Raw genomic sequence first — 14,755 nt, 5'->3', positions numbered from 1 at the left:
CTCTCTTTTGAAACTGGCATAACTGGAGAAACGGTAAAGAAATCTTCTTGCAATTTCCCATTTCTTTAATCTTTGCTGCACTGAGGTTACGCTAGTTATTTTCTTGTAATCTTCCAATTCAGTTACAAATTCATATCATGCCATCCCACATGTCATTGAGACAGCTCAAATAAATACCAAGAATAAAGAATTTACTCATAGCAAAGTGCTTAATTTGAGCCTGTACCAGTGTTTTATTAACTTTTGACTGGCTATGTAATAACCAACTGTTTGTGTTTCTGCCAGTCTGGGAATGTGAAGTGCATCACCCCTGAATGCCCTCCTGTCACATGTGAGAAACCCACCCTACTGGATTGTTGTCCTATTTGTCCAGGTTAGTGTATGATTTGGTAACTATAGTGCACCAATGAAAATGATACCTGTTTGATTATTGGATTCAGAAAAGCCTGTCTTAATTTCAATAGCTTGCAGCATTTAGAAAATCATTGCAAATCCCTTAAAATATAATTATCTCTCCATGTACTTAGGCTGGATATTTCTTTTGCCGTAGATTTACCTGATATAACCTCAAGCTAGCCAGACTCCAGCTGTTAGGTTGGCATGGGACTTGAAAACCAGAAAGCCTTACAACTTTTTGGGATGCACTGCACCCACTTTGACCTCTCCTTATCTTTATCTGAGAGCTGCTCATCGCAGTCTGTGACAAGAATTGCCCAGCCAGTTACAGAGGGCTCTAGCCCATCAAGGGCATTGCCTTCTCTTCAAAGGTCATAGAAATAGTTGTCGGTAAAGGTTGCTAACCTTAGGATGGGGTCTATCCATTGATGTATACCATGTGAATTGATATTCATGTGAATTGCATACTTTAAATATCAAGGTATCAGAATGGTTCTCCTATGGGACAGTGGCATCATCCACTGGAACATGTTTCAGATTGTAAATAACAATGTCCCCTCAGTCATATGAACATCCACAAACAAACTTCTTCCAAGCAACTCTTTGATCTGAGCTGCTAACTGCAGCCGACAATTATATTTGTGTAATCTTGAATGTTAGCTCCATACAGCTACTTCTAGCACAGATTTTAAAAAAGAGTCAAGGTAAGCAATACTTCATTTCACCAGACATTTCAACTGATCTTCTGGAAATTTCCTTCAATTTTCCCCCAAATGCCTTCCTTATAAATTGCCAGCCAAATCATTCCTCATTCCTTACTGATCATAAGGCAGGATGACTGGGAACATCATCTAACACCCAACCCCTTCCCATGGAATCAATCTCAGAACCATATGGATACCCAAATGTTCTGGGCAAGTATGGATTCAACAAGTAGGCACTGATGAATCTCGCTCATAGGTTGAGGGACCTTGCTATCTAAAAATTAGGTGAAGAAGAAATGGTATCAATATGCAATACACAAAACAGCATAATTTTATAGACTTAATACTTCCATGTTCTCAAAGTTTGCCAAAATGTACATCTTAGCAAATTATATATAGGTATGGTCAAATTGTGCATTATTTCAATTTCTTCAATGTACATTATTGCCATTGTGACATATACAACCGAGTATGTAAATCAACCAGGTAATTCACTCCCTCTAACTATTCCATTAAACTCTTCCAGGTCCAAGCAGAAAACTGCCTGTATTCTGTTTATTAAGCATTCACAACATCAGTGACATGCCCTTCACATGTTCAATTCACAGAATAAAGTCCCTGCTACATTGTCCCAATAATGTGTCACCTGAACAACTTTAGAGAACACCCTTAATGCAACAGCATGCCATTTTCCACTTCCGATCGCAGCCATCCTTGTCAACACTGATCAGTAATATTTGCTGCATTATGGCTAGTGTCATGCTGTCGATCAGCATCCACCAGGGACCACCTGAGAGAGCCCCAAATTATACCAAGTTACCATCAAGTCTACAGCACAGAAACAGACCAATCAGCCCAACTGGTCTATGCTGACATTTATGCTCCAGACAAGCATCCTTCCACCCCTCTTCATCTAACCTTATCAGCATATGCTGATATTTCTTTTGTCCCTTGTGCTTATCTAGCTTCTCCTTAAATGCAGCTATGCTATTTGCCATTACCACTATTAATACTACCACAATGCATTCCAAGTTCTTACCATGTTTTGGATAAAGAGGTTTCTCTTGAATTCCCTATTGAATTTCTTCACTTTTTATTAACAGCCATATGAGTGAAGAGGTCTCAACAGGGCCAGAGAAATCATAGGCCCTGGGGCTTCTCCTGTTTCCAAGCCCTTTATTCCCTCAAACCACACCCCCTTCCCCCTCACTTAACCCTCCCCCTCAATCATGCATGATATTTTTCCCCTTTCAAGATTCACCAATTCGCCAAAGTATCACAGAAAGGTCCTAGTAAAATGATGACGCCCATTGTTGGCATCTGGTTACAAATATCATCCAATATATATGCAGCATGGGTCATTAATATTAAGAGCAGCAATGATATAATGCAGTATTAGTTTGTGTGCACCCTATAGGTGATCCCACTGCAGCTATTAAAATTTGTACGGAGAGTATAAATTTTACTTTAACAGCATCATACAGTATTGTTTATTTGACAGGAGAGTATCTCATTAGTTATTTATAACACTGTGCAGACAAAAACATTGATTTCAGTGACTGCTTTAGCCCTCATTAACATGTTCTGCACATATGAACACGGTGACAGTAAATTCATTTTTGGGGGAAAGATTCAAGGCTGCAACCCCGATAAACTGCACAAGATCTTTTCCATTCTATAGAAGAATTAGAAGACTTTCTTTTGCCTGGTGCATGATGTTATTTAATATAATTAGTTCATACAAGGGGTGCAGTTGGATTCTATTGTATCAATAACCTTGTAGGGTAGAAAAATAAGATGGCTCCTTACCAACTAAGTGGAATGATTGAACAGCATAGGTCTTCATTGTTAGTGAGAAGCGTTGGGACTTTCTAGTGTCTCATATGAACATAGGAATTAGGAGCAGGAGTAGGCTACTTGACCCCTTGAGCCTGCTCTGCCATTCAATAAGATCATCGCTGATCAGATATTCCCACCTACCCCTGGTAACCTTTACCCTCTTGCTTATCAAGAGTCTATATACCTCTTCCTTAAGATATTCAAAGACTCTGCTTCCACCAGCTTTTGAGGAAGAGAATTCCAAAAGCTCACAGCCCTCAGAGACAAAAATTCTCTTCATCTCTGTCTTAAATGGGTGAATACAAACATACATGTCTCTGTGCGAAACAGCTTTTAAGTGGCTAGAAGACAAAGACTGGTTCACAATTGTATCTGTGTTTTCTTGATTAGCAAGTCTGAAGACTCTGCTGCTTCTCACCACAATATATTTTCAATATCTACTATGCAACACAACTTTATCACAATATTTCATTCCTCAAAAAACTCATAAAAGCACCAAAATAGAGAGGGATAACAGGTAAGTAGTCAAAAAGATAAGATTGAAATCAATGGAAAAGTCTCTTGAGGACCATGTGCTGTGTAAAACAGGTTACTTGTTCACTATGAGCCCATTCTGCACTCCTGTCTTGGCAATTTCACCCACAAAGCCTGTTCACAGTAAACTTCCATTAGCAACAAAATAAACAGAATTCCAGCCATGATTTCACCCTCTGTTCGCAAGATAATTATGGATGAAAAAGACCATGTAGCCCAACTCATTGTATCTATCCAGAATGACATACAAACATACGTATTAAGAGCATGAGTAGGTTATTCGACCCCTAGAGCCTGCTCGTCATTTGATAACATTGCCCCCATGATGCCAGTGACTGCAACTCAAAACCATTTAATTTGCTGTAAACTGATTTGGGACATCGTGAAAGGTGCTGCATAAATGTAGGTTTTGTCTTTCTTTCATTACACCTGATTGCAGAAGGCAGTGTGACTGTAGCAATGGTGAAACTGGAGGCCCAATGCTGATTCTCTAAGGATAAGTAATCATAGAGCAATCAACTTATGTTAGGAAAGTGGCTACAAATAAATCACTACTTTTACAAAACAATTCAAATCTGTAGCTAATACAACCTTGCCATTATGAGTTCTCTGCCACCAACCCACAATATACCATAAATAGCACCTGGGCCTTTTACGCTAATGACATGATCCCCAGGATTTGTCAATTAGGCATGTACCAGCAGCTCAGGAATAATGTACATTGAATTGTTGATCTGATTTTTTCAAAGAAGAATGATACATGTACAAAAATTCAGTACAGCTTTAACTCAAGAATGGGATTGTTTCCTTTTCTGCCAGAAACTGTCATACAAACTGTGAATTTATAGCCTGTCCACAGGTTCCACATGGTTCATTGCATTTGCATGAAATAAATGTGAAAATAGTATTTTTTAAATTCTAATTGTTGTTTGAAGTGAGAGAGAGGGGAAAATTAAGTGCAAAACTGTTATTAATAAATAAGAAACTCCAACAGCAAAAAAGTGTGACAGCAATATCCTGAAAGAAATCATTTCTAGAAGTACTTGAGTCATGGGGTTGGGTTTCTATTAAGGCCTTTTACAGTAAAAGCCTTTTATGCTATTTCTCTGGGATTTCAATGGAATTTTTTTTGCCAAAGTTACAATAGATGAACGGGAATCCTCCCCCGAGAGAATTGTTAGTCCCACATGGTGACCACCTCCTGCTGGATTTTAAACAGGAAGGTGCAGGATGGGGTGAACCTAGGATGGAGTAGAGGTTTGTAAAGCCTTCCTCTTTCTCTTAGTGACAAATAGGGATTTCATTCCCAGACTTTGCAAGAGTAATAAAACAAGCGATAGTGAGTCAAAACCCTGTTTTGCATCACTCACGGTTTTTAGTTTCTTACATTTAATTTGATGAGGCCCAAGATTCTCAAGCCCTTTGATACTTCAACACAGCATGTCATCAGAATTGAACCTACCTTAGGGCATAATGAAAATTTAGACTGCTATGTATATGCTGGTTTAACTTCAGAAGATAATTTTGGGAAGTACACAATTTTGTGGTACTGAACCTTAAAAGTCACAACCCCCTCAACCCCATCACCCCAAACCTCCCCCCAGCCCAACCTCCTCCACCCCCTACACAGTATCCAATTGGTTCTAAAATAATCAGAGATCTCACTTATCATTTTTCAACCAAGAACACTTTCAGTTGCTGCACTGCTGCTTCCGACCTTTGTGCAGCTTTGTAGTTTTCTGGCCGACTTTTCAAAAAAAATCAGAGCCACAAAGTTACCCGAAAGTCAGAAGCAGCAGCACAGCAACTGTCAGTGAAGCTGACCTGAAAGATAGTCTGGCTTACAATTCCGATTTTTTTTTTTAAAAAGCCAGTGCTTCAGGTCTGCAACTCATCTGAAGGCTGATGACTACTCTGTCTAAAACATGGAGACCAGGCACCCCGGGTCCCTGTGTTTGGCACCCTCTGCTTCCCCCTCTCCCGGGCCCTGGACCTCACCATTGTTGATGCAGGGTTAGTGTGTTAATATGTGTTACTTCAGGGACAATTTTAGAACAGTGGGCAAAAGTTAGCATCACTCTATTAATTTTTATGCAGAGGATTATTGCACAATGCAGAATCAATGTGTGAGCCATCTCTAACCTCCAGAACAAATTAAACCCAAACGTGTTTTAAAATATATTTAGTTAAAGTAATTAACAACATCACTCTGCATTGTTATTCATTGTTCTCATTTTTATTTTTCCTTAGCTGAGTGTATTGACCAGGGTATAGTATATCCACATGGCACAGAATTCACTCGGCCAGGTGTCGACTGTGTCAACTGTGCATGTTTGGTAAGTTGTTCAAAACACTGAATGCTGAATTATCTGGAGCTGGCAGGTCGTAACCAGCAATACAAATGTTACCAGTTTCCAGTTTGAAAATGCAACTGTTTCTAGTACTATTTAACGTTTTATGTCCATTGACATAATATTTTTTGAATTCTATTTTTCCTTCCTCTGCTTCAGTCTAGGCAGTTTTTTGCTCCCCATTAAGTTTAGAAATGGGAGTTCCCTTAGGAAGGCTGCTGTTCTTTGTGGTCAAAAAGTCTTAACTTTGGCTGTGAGACAACTACTGAATCACATAGGTAGTTACAACCTTCAGCAGTGTCCTGTTTTGCTATTATTCATGGTTGTTTTGAAGCAGTCCCAGGAAACACAGTATCCTTGAGGCAGGGGTTACGAGCCTCAAGTGTAAGATACGGAGTATTAAAACTGTCTTGTTGACCTGGTATTAAATCTAGACAGAGAAATTCATAGTTGTTACAGGTTTTCTGAAAGGATTACAGGCACAGTTCTTGATCTCAATCATATCACTGCCCAACATCAGCAGTTCTCTGCTCTGAGAGAGGAAATCCCTGAAAGTATCATCCAAAGACTATTGAGAAATCGGCACAGCATTGATAGAGGGTCGGTAGCAGGAGCCACAATCATAGGGGCTACCTAGATCAGGGGAGTAGGCGCTGAGGGAGAAATAGATACCGGTAGATTCGGAAATTAGTTTATAGTAAAATGGGCCCAGTACCCATCTGTGCGGTCTAATGTACAACACTGTTGGTAAATTGTTCATACACTATCAGAACACAAGTCACTACAAAATAAATATGCTTTATCTTCAGTTCAGTTTTGCAATTAACTGTAACTCATGCTCTAAGGCACATTCTAGTCTTACACTATTCCAAATGCCGCGATTGCACACCCCTGTCTTCACCCATCCTAATCTGTCATTACAAAACCTGCCATTCCAATATCCACCTTCATAAATCCCTACCCAACACAAATTCCACTCATCAAAAACCTCACCAACATAAAGATTTAGCATTCCAACAACACCACCCTACCATTGCAAGCACATCCCCCCCTTTCTGAGCCAGTTTAGTGATACAGATGAAAGTATTTCATATCCCTTTCCAATTGTTATGGAGGATCATCCAAGACCCCAAACTATAATTGGGGAGGCTTTCAGTGTTGAAAGAATTGTATGCCAGCTTTCGTGTACAAAAAGAGGATTATGATCCCTGCCATTTGGGAAGCAAAATTGTGTTCCCGTGGTTTCCACAATACAGCAGTGCTAAGCTGAAGTTCATTATTCACTTATTTACAATCAGCAGTTGGATGACTTGCAAATGAGTGAGAGAAGGGTCTTTGAAAGATTACAAATTTCAGATTTGACTAGATATTCTCAGTTGAACATATCAGTTTCTCCCATAGTGTATCCAGAATCCTTCATTGTTTAGGATTACTCTTTACTTTATCTAGTCTTACTATAGTATGACCTTGAGATGGGTTGGGGGAGGAAGGAAGTTGCCATAACAATGAAACATGATGTCCCAAGAACTGGATATGTTAATCCAGCACATACCAGCATTTCTGCAATCTTGTGAAAGATGGACTGATTAATATTTCAGTAAGTTGAGATTAAGGCTCAGATTTTCTGTCCTGGATCAGATACACAGAGGCGGGAGAATTCCCAGCTTTGCGAACCTGACCTTTAAAAATGTCCGCCTGCAGGTCAGATTTTTCAACCCAGTGGTGGGGTGTATTAGAAGTCCGGTCCACCACCCCCAGAGTGAATGCGGAGGCTGCCAGGTACAGAGACAGGCTGGGCGGAAGGCCTGCTCCGTGCTCCAATACTGTTGATTTAAATAAAAAAGAATAGAGCTAAAAACAGCCCTGAAGCCCTCCCCCCTCACCTCCCACATACTCCCCATGCCCATCAATGCCACCCTATGCCACCTCATGCCCCCACTCATCCCCATGGCTCCTCACACTCCCAATGCTAATCCGTGCCCCTCTACCCATTCCCACATGCCCCCCCCCCCCCGCCAAATCCTCGTGGTCCTTTATAAACCCATGCCAACTTAGCACCAACTCATGTCCCACATACACCGCCTTATATCTTCCATGCCAACTCAACAATCCTTTGATAGTTGTTTGATGGCTTTTATGGTTCTCTGACAGCTTGACGGTTCTTTGACATTTCCTCGACAGGTCGACAGTTCTTTGACGGTTCCTGTTGCACATTCCTGGCCTACCAAAATCTTAATTCAGTGGAAGAACTGGTGATTTAAATAGCCAGCTGCCTCCATAAGCAGCGTATGCATGAACCCCAGCCTGACTCCACTCCTGCCCCTGTGAAAATGGGACATGCCGTGTTTGGCATGATGGAGAGGCTTTCCAGCATGGCAAAAATCTGGGCCTTTTACAGTCATTTTATACTCAATAAATGAATGAACAGAGTAACATGTATTGCAAATGTCACCTTGTTCACTTTCTTGTGCCTTTTTTTTGACCTATGTATGCCACACAGGTCTATGTTAGTAGGGTAAATTTATGTTTTTTCACTGAAAATGGCTGGTTTTAAATTTTAAACGAGAGAATGTTTTTCTCTCCAGTTTAGTTTCCAAACTTGTGGTTCCACAATGCCCCAGATTGTGTGATGCTTTGTCCTTTCATCACCTGGGGGCCAGGATTCCTGGATAGTTGTCCTCTGCCAGATTTCTGTGTCTTGACTTTCCCAATAAAACTGTCAATCAAGCAACTACTCTCCTCAATTCCCAAACGTTGAGTCCTCTGGTTACCACCTGCTGCTTGGTCTGAATGGAACTATCCCAACATAATGGGTGTGGATGCTTACAAGGAATGTCTGAATGACTGCCATTGGCTCAAGTTGAAGTGGAATGAAAGAGGCAGTATTTTGCTTCCAATCTCCACCCCTCCATCATTTTCACATGGTCCATCTCTGACACTTCCCTTCCCTTCCTTGACCTCTCTGTCTCAATTTCTGGTGATAGACTGACCACCAATATCCATTACAAGCCTGCCAACTCCCACAGCTACCTCGACTACAGCTCCTCACACCCCGCTTCTTGTAAGGACTCCATCCCATTCTCTCAGTTCCTTCGCCTCCATCGCATCTGTTCTGATGATGCTACCTTCAAAAACAGTTCCTCTGACATGTCCTCCTTCTTCCTTAACCGAGGTTTTCCACCCACTGTAGTTGACAGGGCCCTCAACCGTGTCCAGCCCATCTCCCGCGCATCCACCCTCACACCTTCTCCCTCCCAGAAACATGATAGGGTCCCCCTTGTCCTCACTTATCACCCCACCAGCCTCCGCATTCAAAGGATCATCTTCCGCCATTTCCGCCAACTCCAGCATGATGCCACCACCAAACACATCTTCCCTTCACCCCCCCGGGGGCATTCCGTAGGGATCGTTCCCTCCGTGACACCCTGGTCCACTCCTCCATCACTCCCTACTCCTCAACCCCCTCCTACAGCACCTCCCCATGCAAATGCAAGATATGCAACACCTGCCCCTTCACTTCCTCTCTCCTCACCGTCCAAGGGCCCAAACACTCCTTTCAAGTGAAGCAGCATTTCGCTTGCATTTCCTTCAACTTAGTCTACTGCATTCGTTGCTCCCAATGCGGTTTCCTCTACATTGGAGAGACCAAACGCAGACTGGGTGACCGCTTTGCAGAACACCTTCGGTCTGTCCGCAAGCATGACCCAGACCTCCCTGTCGCTTGCCATTTTAACACTCCACCCTGCTCTCTTGCCCACATGTCTGTCCTTGGCTTGCTGCATTGTTCCAGTGAAGTTCAACGGAAGCTGGAGGAACAGCACCTCATCTTCTGACTAGGCACTTTACAGCCTTCCGGACTGAATATTGAGTTCAACAATTTTAGATCTTAAACTCCCTCCTCCATCCCCAGCCCCTTTCCGTTTCTTCTCCCTCCTCCTTGTTTTTTCCAATAATTTATATAGATTTTTCTTTTCCCACCCATTTCCATTATTTTTAATGTATTCCACCGATCATTTATCTATACCTTTTATGCCCTTTTAGTCTTATTTCACCCCACCCCCACTAGAGCTATCTGTACCTTGCTTGTCCTGCTATCCGTTCTTAATTAGCACATTCTTTTAGATAATATCACCACCTTCAACACCTCTTTGTTCTTTTGTCTGAGACATCTTTTGGTTATCTCCTTCTATCACTGCTTGCTTGTCCCAACAACCACCCCCCCTCCTTCTCTCTCTGCCGCCCCCCCCCCCCCCACCCCAAACCAGCTTATATTTCACCCCTCTCCTATTTTTACTTAGTTCTGTTGAAGGGTCATGAGGACTCAAAACGTCAACTGTGCTCTTCTCTGCCGATGCTGCCAGACCTGCTGAGTTTTTCCAGGTATTTTTTACTTATTTTTTGTTTTAGCTTACGAGATAGTTCAGGTAAACCTAATCTACAGCCACCCCCCCCCCGCCCCCCCCCAGCCATTATGTGCTCTGTGGATTTAATTTATTATAACTTAAAATCATCGATTTCATATAAATTACACTTAAATCTTCTCCAGTAAAAATGGGCACAAGTACCTATGAAATATATAATCAAGCACAGAGTGATACCAATATCATCACCATAAATAGTGAAAATAAAATCAGGGCTATTATTCATTTGTTTTTTTTTAGATCTTTTCTCTTTTAATCAGTAAAGCTGACTGATTTGTATCCTCAGAATGGTGAGGTGGAGTGTTCCTATAGCCCCTGCCCAGTACTGGACTGTGCCAGAGAAAATTGGTTCCTGGAGCCAGGCCAATGCTGCTTTACCTGCCGTCAGGATATAACCATCAAAGGTGAGTCGGGGCTTCAAGTATTATGTAGGGCTTAGCATTTTGGAATAAATGCATACTGAACAAAGCTAACTGAAATATCTATAAAGCAAAAACAGAAGTTTCTAGAGATACACATTTTTTGCGATGTCTTAGCCACATAGACATTCTTTAGTTCTTTGAATACCTTTTCAATCCATTGCTTAGTTGATCCTTTTACATCATCAGTAGTTAGAAAATGCAATCAATTGCCACTCTGCAATTAGCATATCTGTTGTATCTCTTTTACTACCCCCTTTTTATTTTACTAAAATGTGTATGTTTCAGTCTTCGGATCTGACAAAGGGTTATGTTCAAAATGTTAATCTTCCTTTTCTGCTGACCGATCTATGTAGTTTCAGTAATTTTACTTTGAGTTTCTGATTTCCAGCATTTATAATTTTGTTTTCATTTAAACGTCCACAGCTGGTTTGAGAAAGTTTCATGACAATTCAAGGATTACCTTGCAATATATTTCAGTTGATAAATATACAATGGTACTGAGTCATACAGTTTGTAATTGATTCATTGCATCGCCAAATGTTGATTATCCATGTTATTTTTTCAGGAAACTTGGAGGAACTGACTCAAAAACTTGTTAGTAGAAAACACAACAAGAATTTCTCTCATTCCATTTTGTCCCGTTTATCCCTGACAGGCTGTTTTGTAGACGACAATGGCATTGAGTTCCCAGTTGGGCAGATATGGTCACCTGGCGATCCTTGTGAAGTGTGTGTGTGTCAGGTGAGTCCCGTCAGGAAAGGGAAACTAAAAATACCAACAGTAGGAGGAACAAGTTGTCCAATCAGCAAACAGAATTTTATATTCTGGCTAATTGAATATCAGGTTGGGTTGATGACAGCGCTTAGAAGGAAGAATATTTTATAGATTGGGACAAAGGACACATCAGATGTCAAAACCTCTCACTCACTAGGGAAATATCTTTACATTTATTTATGTGTCCCAGTCATTCCCTCAGAAATATGCTTACACCGATTCATGCCTCTCAGTCATCTCTGTGTGATATCTGTATGCAGATTTGTATAACTCTACGAGAAGTTTGTACATTAACTGGTGTACCTCAATCACTCCCTCTGAGTTATCTGTGCACTGACTGGTTGCAGTTTATTACTCAAGGACTTTTGCCTACTGACTGGTATCTCTCAGATAGCTAGTTATATATGTCTTTGTGTGTCTCAGTCCCTCAGGAAGATGCCTATACACTAGCGATGTTCCCAATCACTTCCTCTAGGATTGTTTATATGCACTGTTGTTCTTTGTTCTTATTGTCTGTTTCATTTCAGGCAGACGGTTCAATTGTCTGTAAGAGGACAGAGTGCTTTGAGACCTGCGCACACCCTATACTGGTTCCTGGCCAGTGCTGCCCAGACTGTTCTGCAGGTGGTTTTCCAACTACGTGTGTGTTTGTGCAGGTGTGGTTGCTCGTGTGGATAGTGCGTGTGCATTTGTGTTTGTGAGTGTGTCTGTGGGAACACAGCTCTCTTTATAGCATTGGATTTAGATCCTACAGATTTTGGCCCATTGGTTTTCAAAGTATGGGAGATATTTCACAGTGTGCTCTCTTCTTAGTAGTTTCCTCTGTGATTATTTGCCTTCCCTAGACCTTAAATAAATGAAGGAGAGTCCAGGTTAGAGTGGAAAAAAGAAAGTCCAAATGGACTAAATTAACTGGTCCTGTCCTTTGCCTAATCCCACTGTTATGGATTTGTAAACAATGTTGAGCGGAGAAGGGATCATTTTCCTCTGTGCCCACTGGCAAAGCGCAACACTTTTTCTGAGAGTTACACAGGTGAGATGCTCAAATTCTCTCCTGTTTTCATTTTTAATTCATGTCTGTCCCTCAGGCTGCTCCACTGATGACAAGTTTTACTCTTATGGTTGCTGTTATGACACAGCAGTTGGTAAAACAGAGTTATTTAAAAATCCTAGAGGGAAACTTTAAACAACTGTCATAACCTATATTTTTAAGTGCTATGTTTGAGTTGCAGCTCTAAATTCAGGAATCAGACCACCAGTTCTTGAGAGGTTTTTATATCAAACTACATGAGACATTTATTAATTTACACAAGTTGAATATATACACATGGCTACAAATTACTACAATCATAACTTTTAACAAATTCCCAAACTAATCTCCATTAAGGCAACAGCAACCCATAGACTTTAAGCAGACACCAGGCAAAGCATTTTCACCTCACAATTCAAAATGAGGTTCCTTTCACTTTTGTTCTTGTGCAGACACAGTGGTAGGCTTACAGGCTTTGATCTTACATTGCATCCGCCCTGCACACACAAAATTGCTATCTGTTATACCTAGCACATCTCCTTGAATGTAAATTCTCATTGTATCATCAGCCCCTTTGAACTCCACCTTTTCTAACAATAAAACCCTTTTCATAGTACCAATGTTATTAGTGATATAAACATTGTTTGGTCTCTGCTAGCTAGGTGCCAGGTTTCACTCCCCTTCTTGAATGCTCTATTCAACAAAATGCAAATGCACTCTACCTCTCTTACATCTCAAACTAGTATACATCAAAGCACCCAGACTAGCTATCTTAAATCTAATTAAGACACAACCACAGACTGAACCTCTATTTTAAAAGAAAAATAATTTCCAATAATATTCTATACATTAATAGCTTCATGACAGTTGCTTTTAGTGGTTCTGTGGCCAGGATGAAGAAAAATAGGACTGGGGCAGTCCTAACTGACTCTTCCCTGAAGCAGGAATATCAGGCAGCTATGATGATGGCACACGTAGCGGAATGGGTGTGGGGGCAACTTTTGAACTCATGCCTGAGCCCTGTTCTCTTTTTTACTTAATTTATTGGGCCAGACTTCCTTGGAGTGGCAATCACAGTCGGATTGCCACTCTGCTCCGATTTACATAAAGTGAAATGTAGCTGCACCTTTCTCGCCTGACCTTCTGAGTCGGGCTGAGTGAGAATAGTGCAATGCAGTGGGTTCCCAAGGCCTTCAGTCAAATGCAGGAGAGTTGGGGGAAAGGACGCTATGGCCGCTTTATTATGGCACTTGCCTGACTGATGGCCTGGGGGGGGAGGTGTCAGGTGATCATTGGGTGGGGTGGTGGGAAGGGCAGTTAGTCAGTGGGGAGCTGGTCAGTGGGGGTGGTTGCAGGGTTGGGTGGAGTTGTGAGGGGGGTGGGGGCGCAAGTGTTCTGGTGATCAGTCTAGGGGTCAGATGGACAGTGGGAAGACAGGTAACTATTCTAGTAAGACAGTTGGAACCGACCGAAGTCTGTAATTTAAATTGGAGTATTGGATGGTTCCCAGTGCAGGTTAATTTCCCAATGGAAGTTTGAACTTACCGGGCAATTGCCATGCAATCCTTACATAGGGGACTCTGGGGGCGGGGGATGTGGGGGGGTGGGGGGGTGCGGCTCAGCGCATCTTTGGGGTACCTCCCGGGTACGACATCCCAGAGATTGGAAGTTATGGGCCATTCATTCACAGGATAAGGGCGTTACTGGCAAAGCCAGCATTTTATTGCTTATACCTAATCCCTCCACCATCTTGAATCGCTGCAGTCCATGTGGTGTAGGTATCCTGCTGTTAGTGCTGTTAGGAAGAGAGTTCCAGGATTTTCACCCAGTGACAGCGAAAGAACGGCGATATATTTCCAAGTCAGGATGGTGCTTGGCTTGGAGGGGATCTTCCAGGTTGTGCCTGCTGCCCTTGCACTTCTAGATGGTAGAGGTCAGTTGTTTGGAAGGTGCTGTCTAAGGAGCCTTGGTGAGTTGGTGCAGTGAATCTTGTAGATGGTATACATTGCTGCCATTGTGCATTGGTGCTGAAGGGAGTGAATATTTAAGATGGTGGATCAGGTGCCAATCAAACGAGAAGCTTTGTCCTACTGGTGTTGAGTTTCTTGAGTGTTGTGGGAGCTGCACTCATCCAGGCAAGTGGAGTGTAGCCCATCACACTCCTGACTTGTGCCTTGTAGATGGTGGACAGGCTTTGGAGAGTCAGGAGGTGAGTTACTCACCGTAGGATTCCTAGCCTCTGACCTGCTCGTGTAGCCACAGTTTGTATATGGCTGGTCCAGTT

The 14,755-nt window shown here is 41.9% G+C and overlaps 1 protein-coding gene across 1 annotated transcript in view; it reads left to right on the top strand.

Moving 5' to 3' along the window:
* The window catches only part of LOC144685066 (kielin/chordin-like protein), a 368,175-nt gene that overhangs the window by 301,844 nt on the left and 51,576 nt on the right, over positions 1 to 14,755 (top strand). Inside the window, exons 21-25 of the mRNA XM_078549601.1 lie at positions 286 to 373; positions 5,724 to 5,809; positions 10,532 to 10,649; positions 11,233 to 11,408; positions 11,969 to 12,065. Coding sequence (XP_078405727.1) covers positions 286 to 373; positions 5,724 to 5,809; positions 10,532 to 10,649; positions 11,233 to 11,408; positions 11,969 to 12,065 — 565 coding nt within the window. The remainder of the gene's footprint in view (positions 1 to 285; positions 374 to 5,723; positions 5,810 to 10,531; positions 10,650 to 11,232; positions 11,409 to 11,968; positions 12,066 to 14,755) is intronic.

This window comes from Cetorhinus maximus, chromosome 9 (assembly GCF_964194155.1).
Source record: "Cetorhinus maximus chromosome 9, sCetMax3.hap1.1, whole genome shotgun sequence".
Lineage (NCBI taxonomy): Eukaryota > Metazoa > Chordata > Chondrichthyes > Lamniformes > Cetorhinidae > Cetorhinus > Cetorhinus maximus.
Note: the sequence above shows the minus strand (reverse complement) of the source record. Positions and strands in the feature narration are given on the sequence as shown.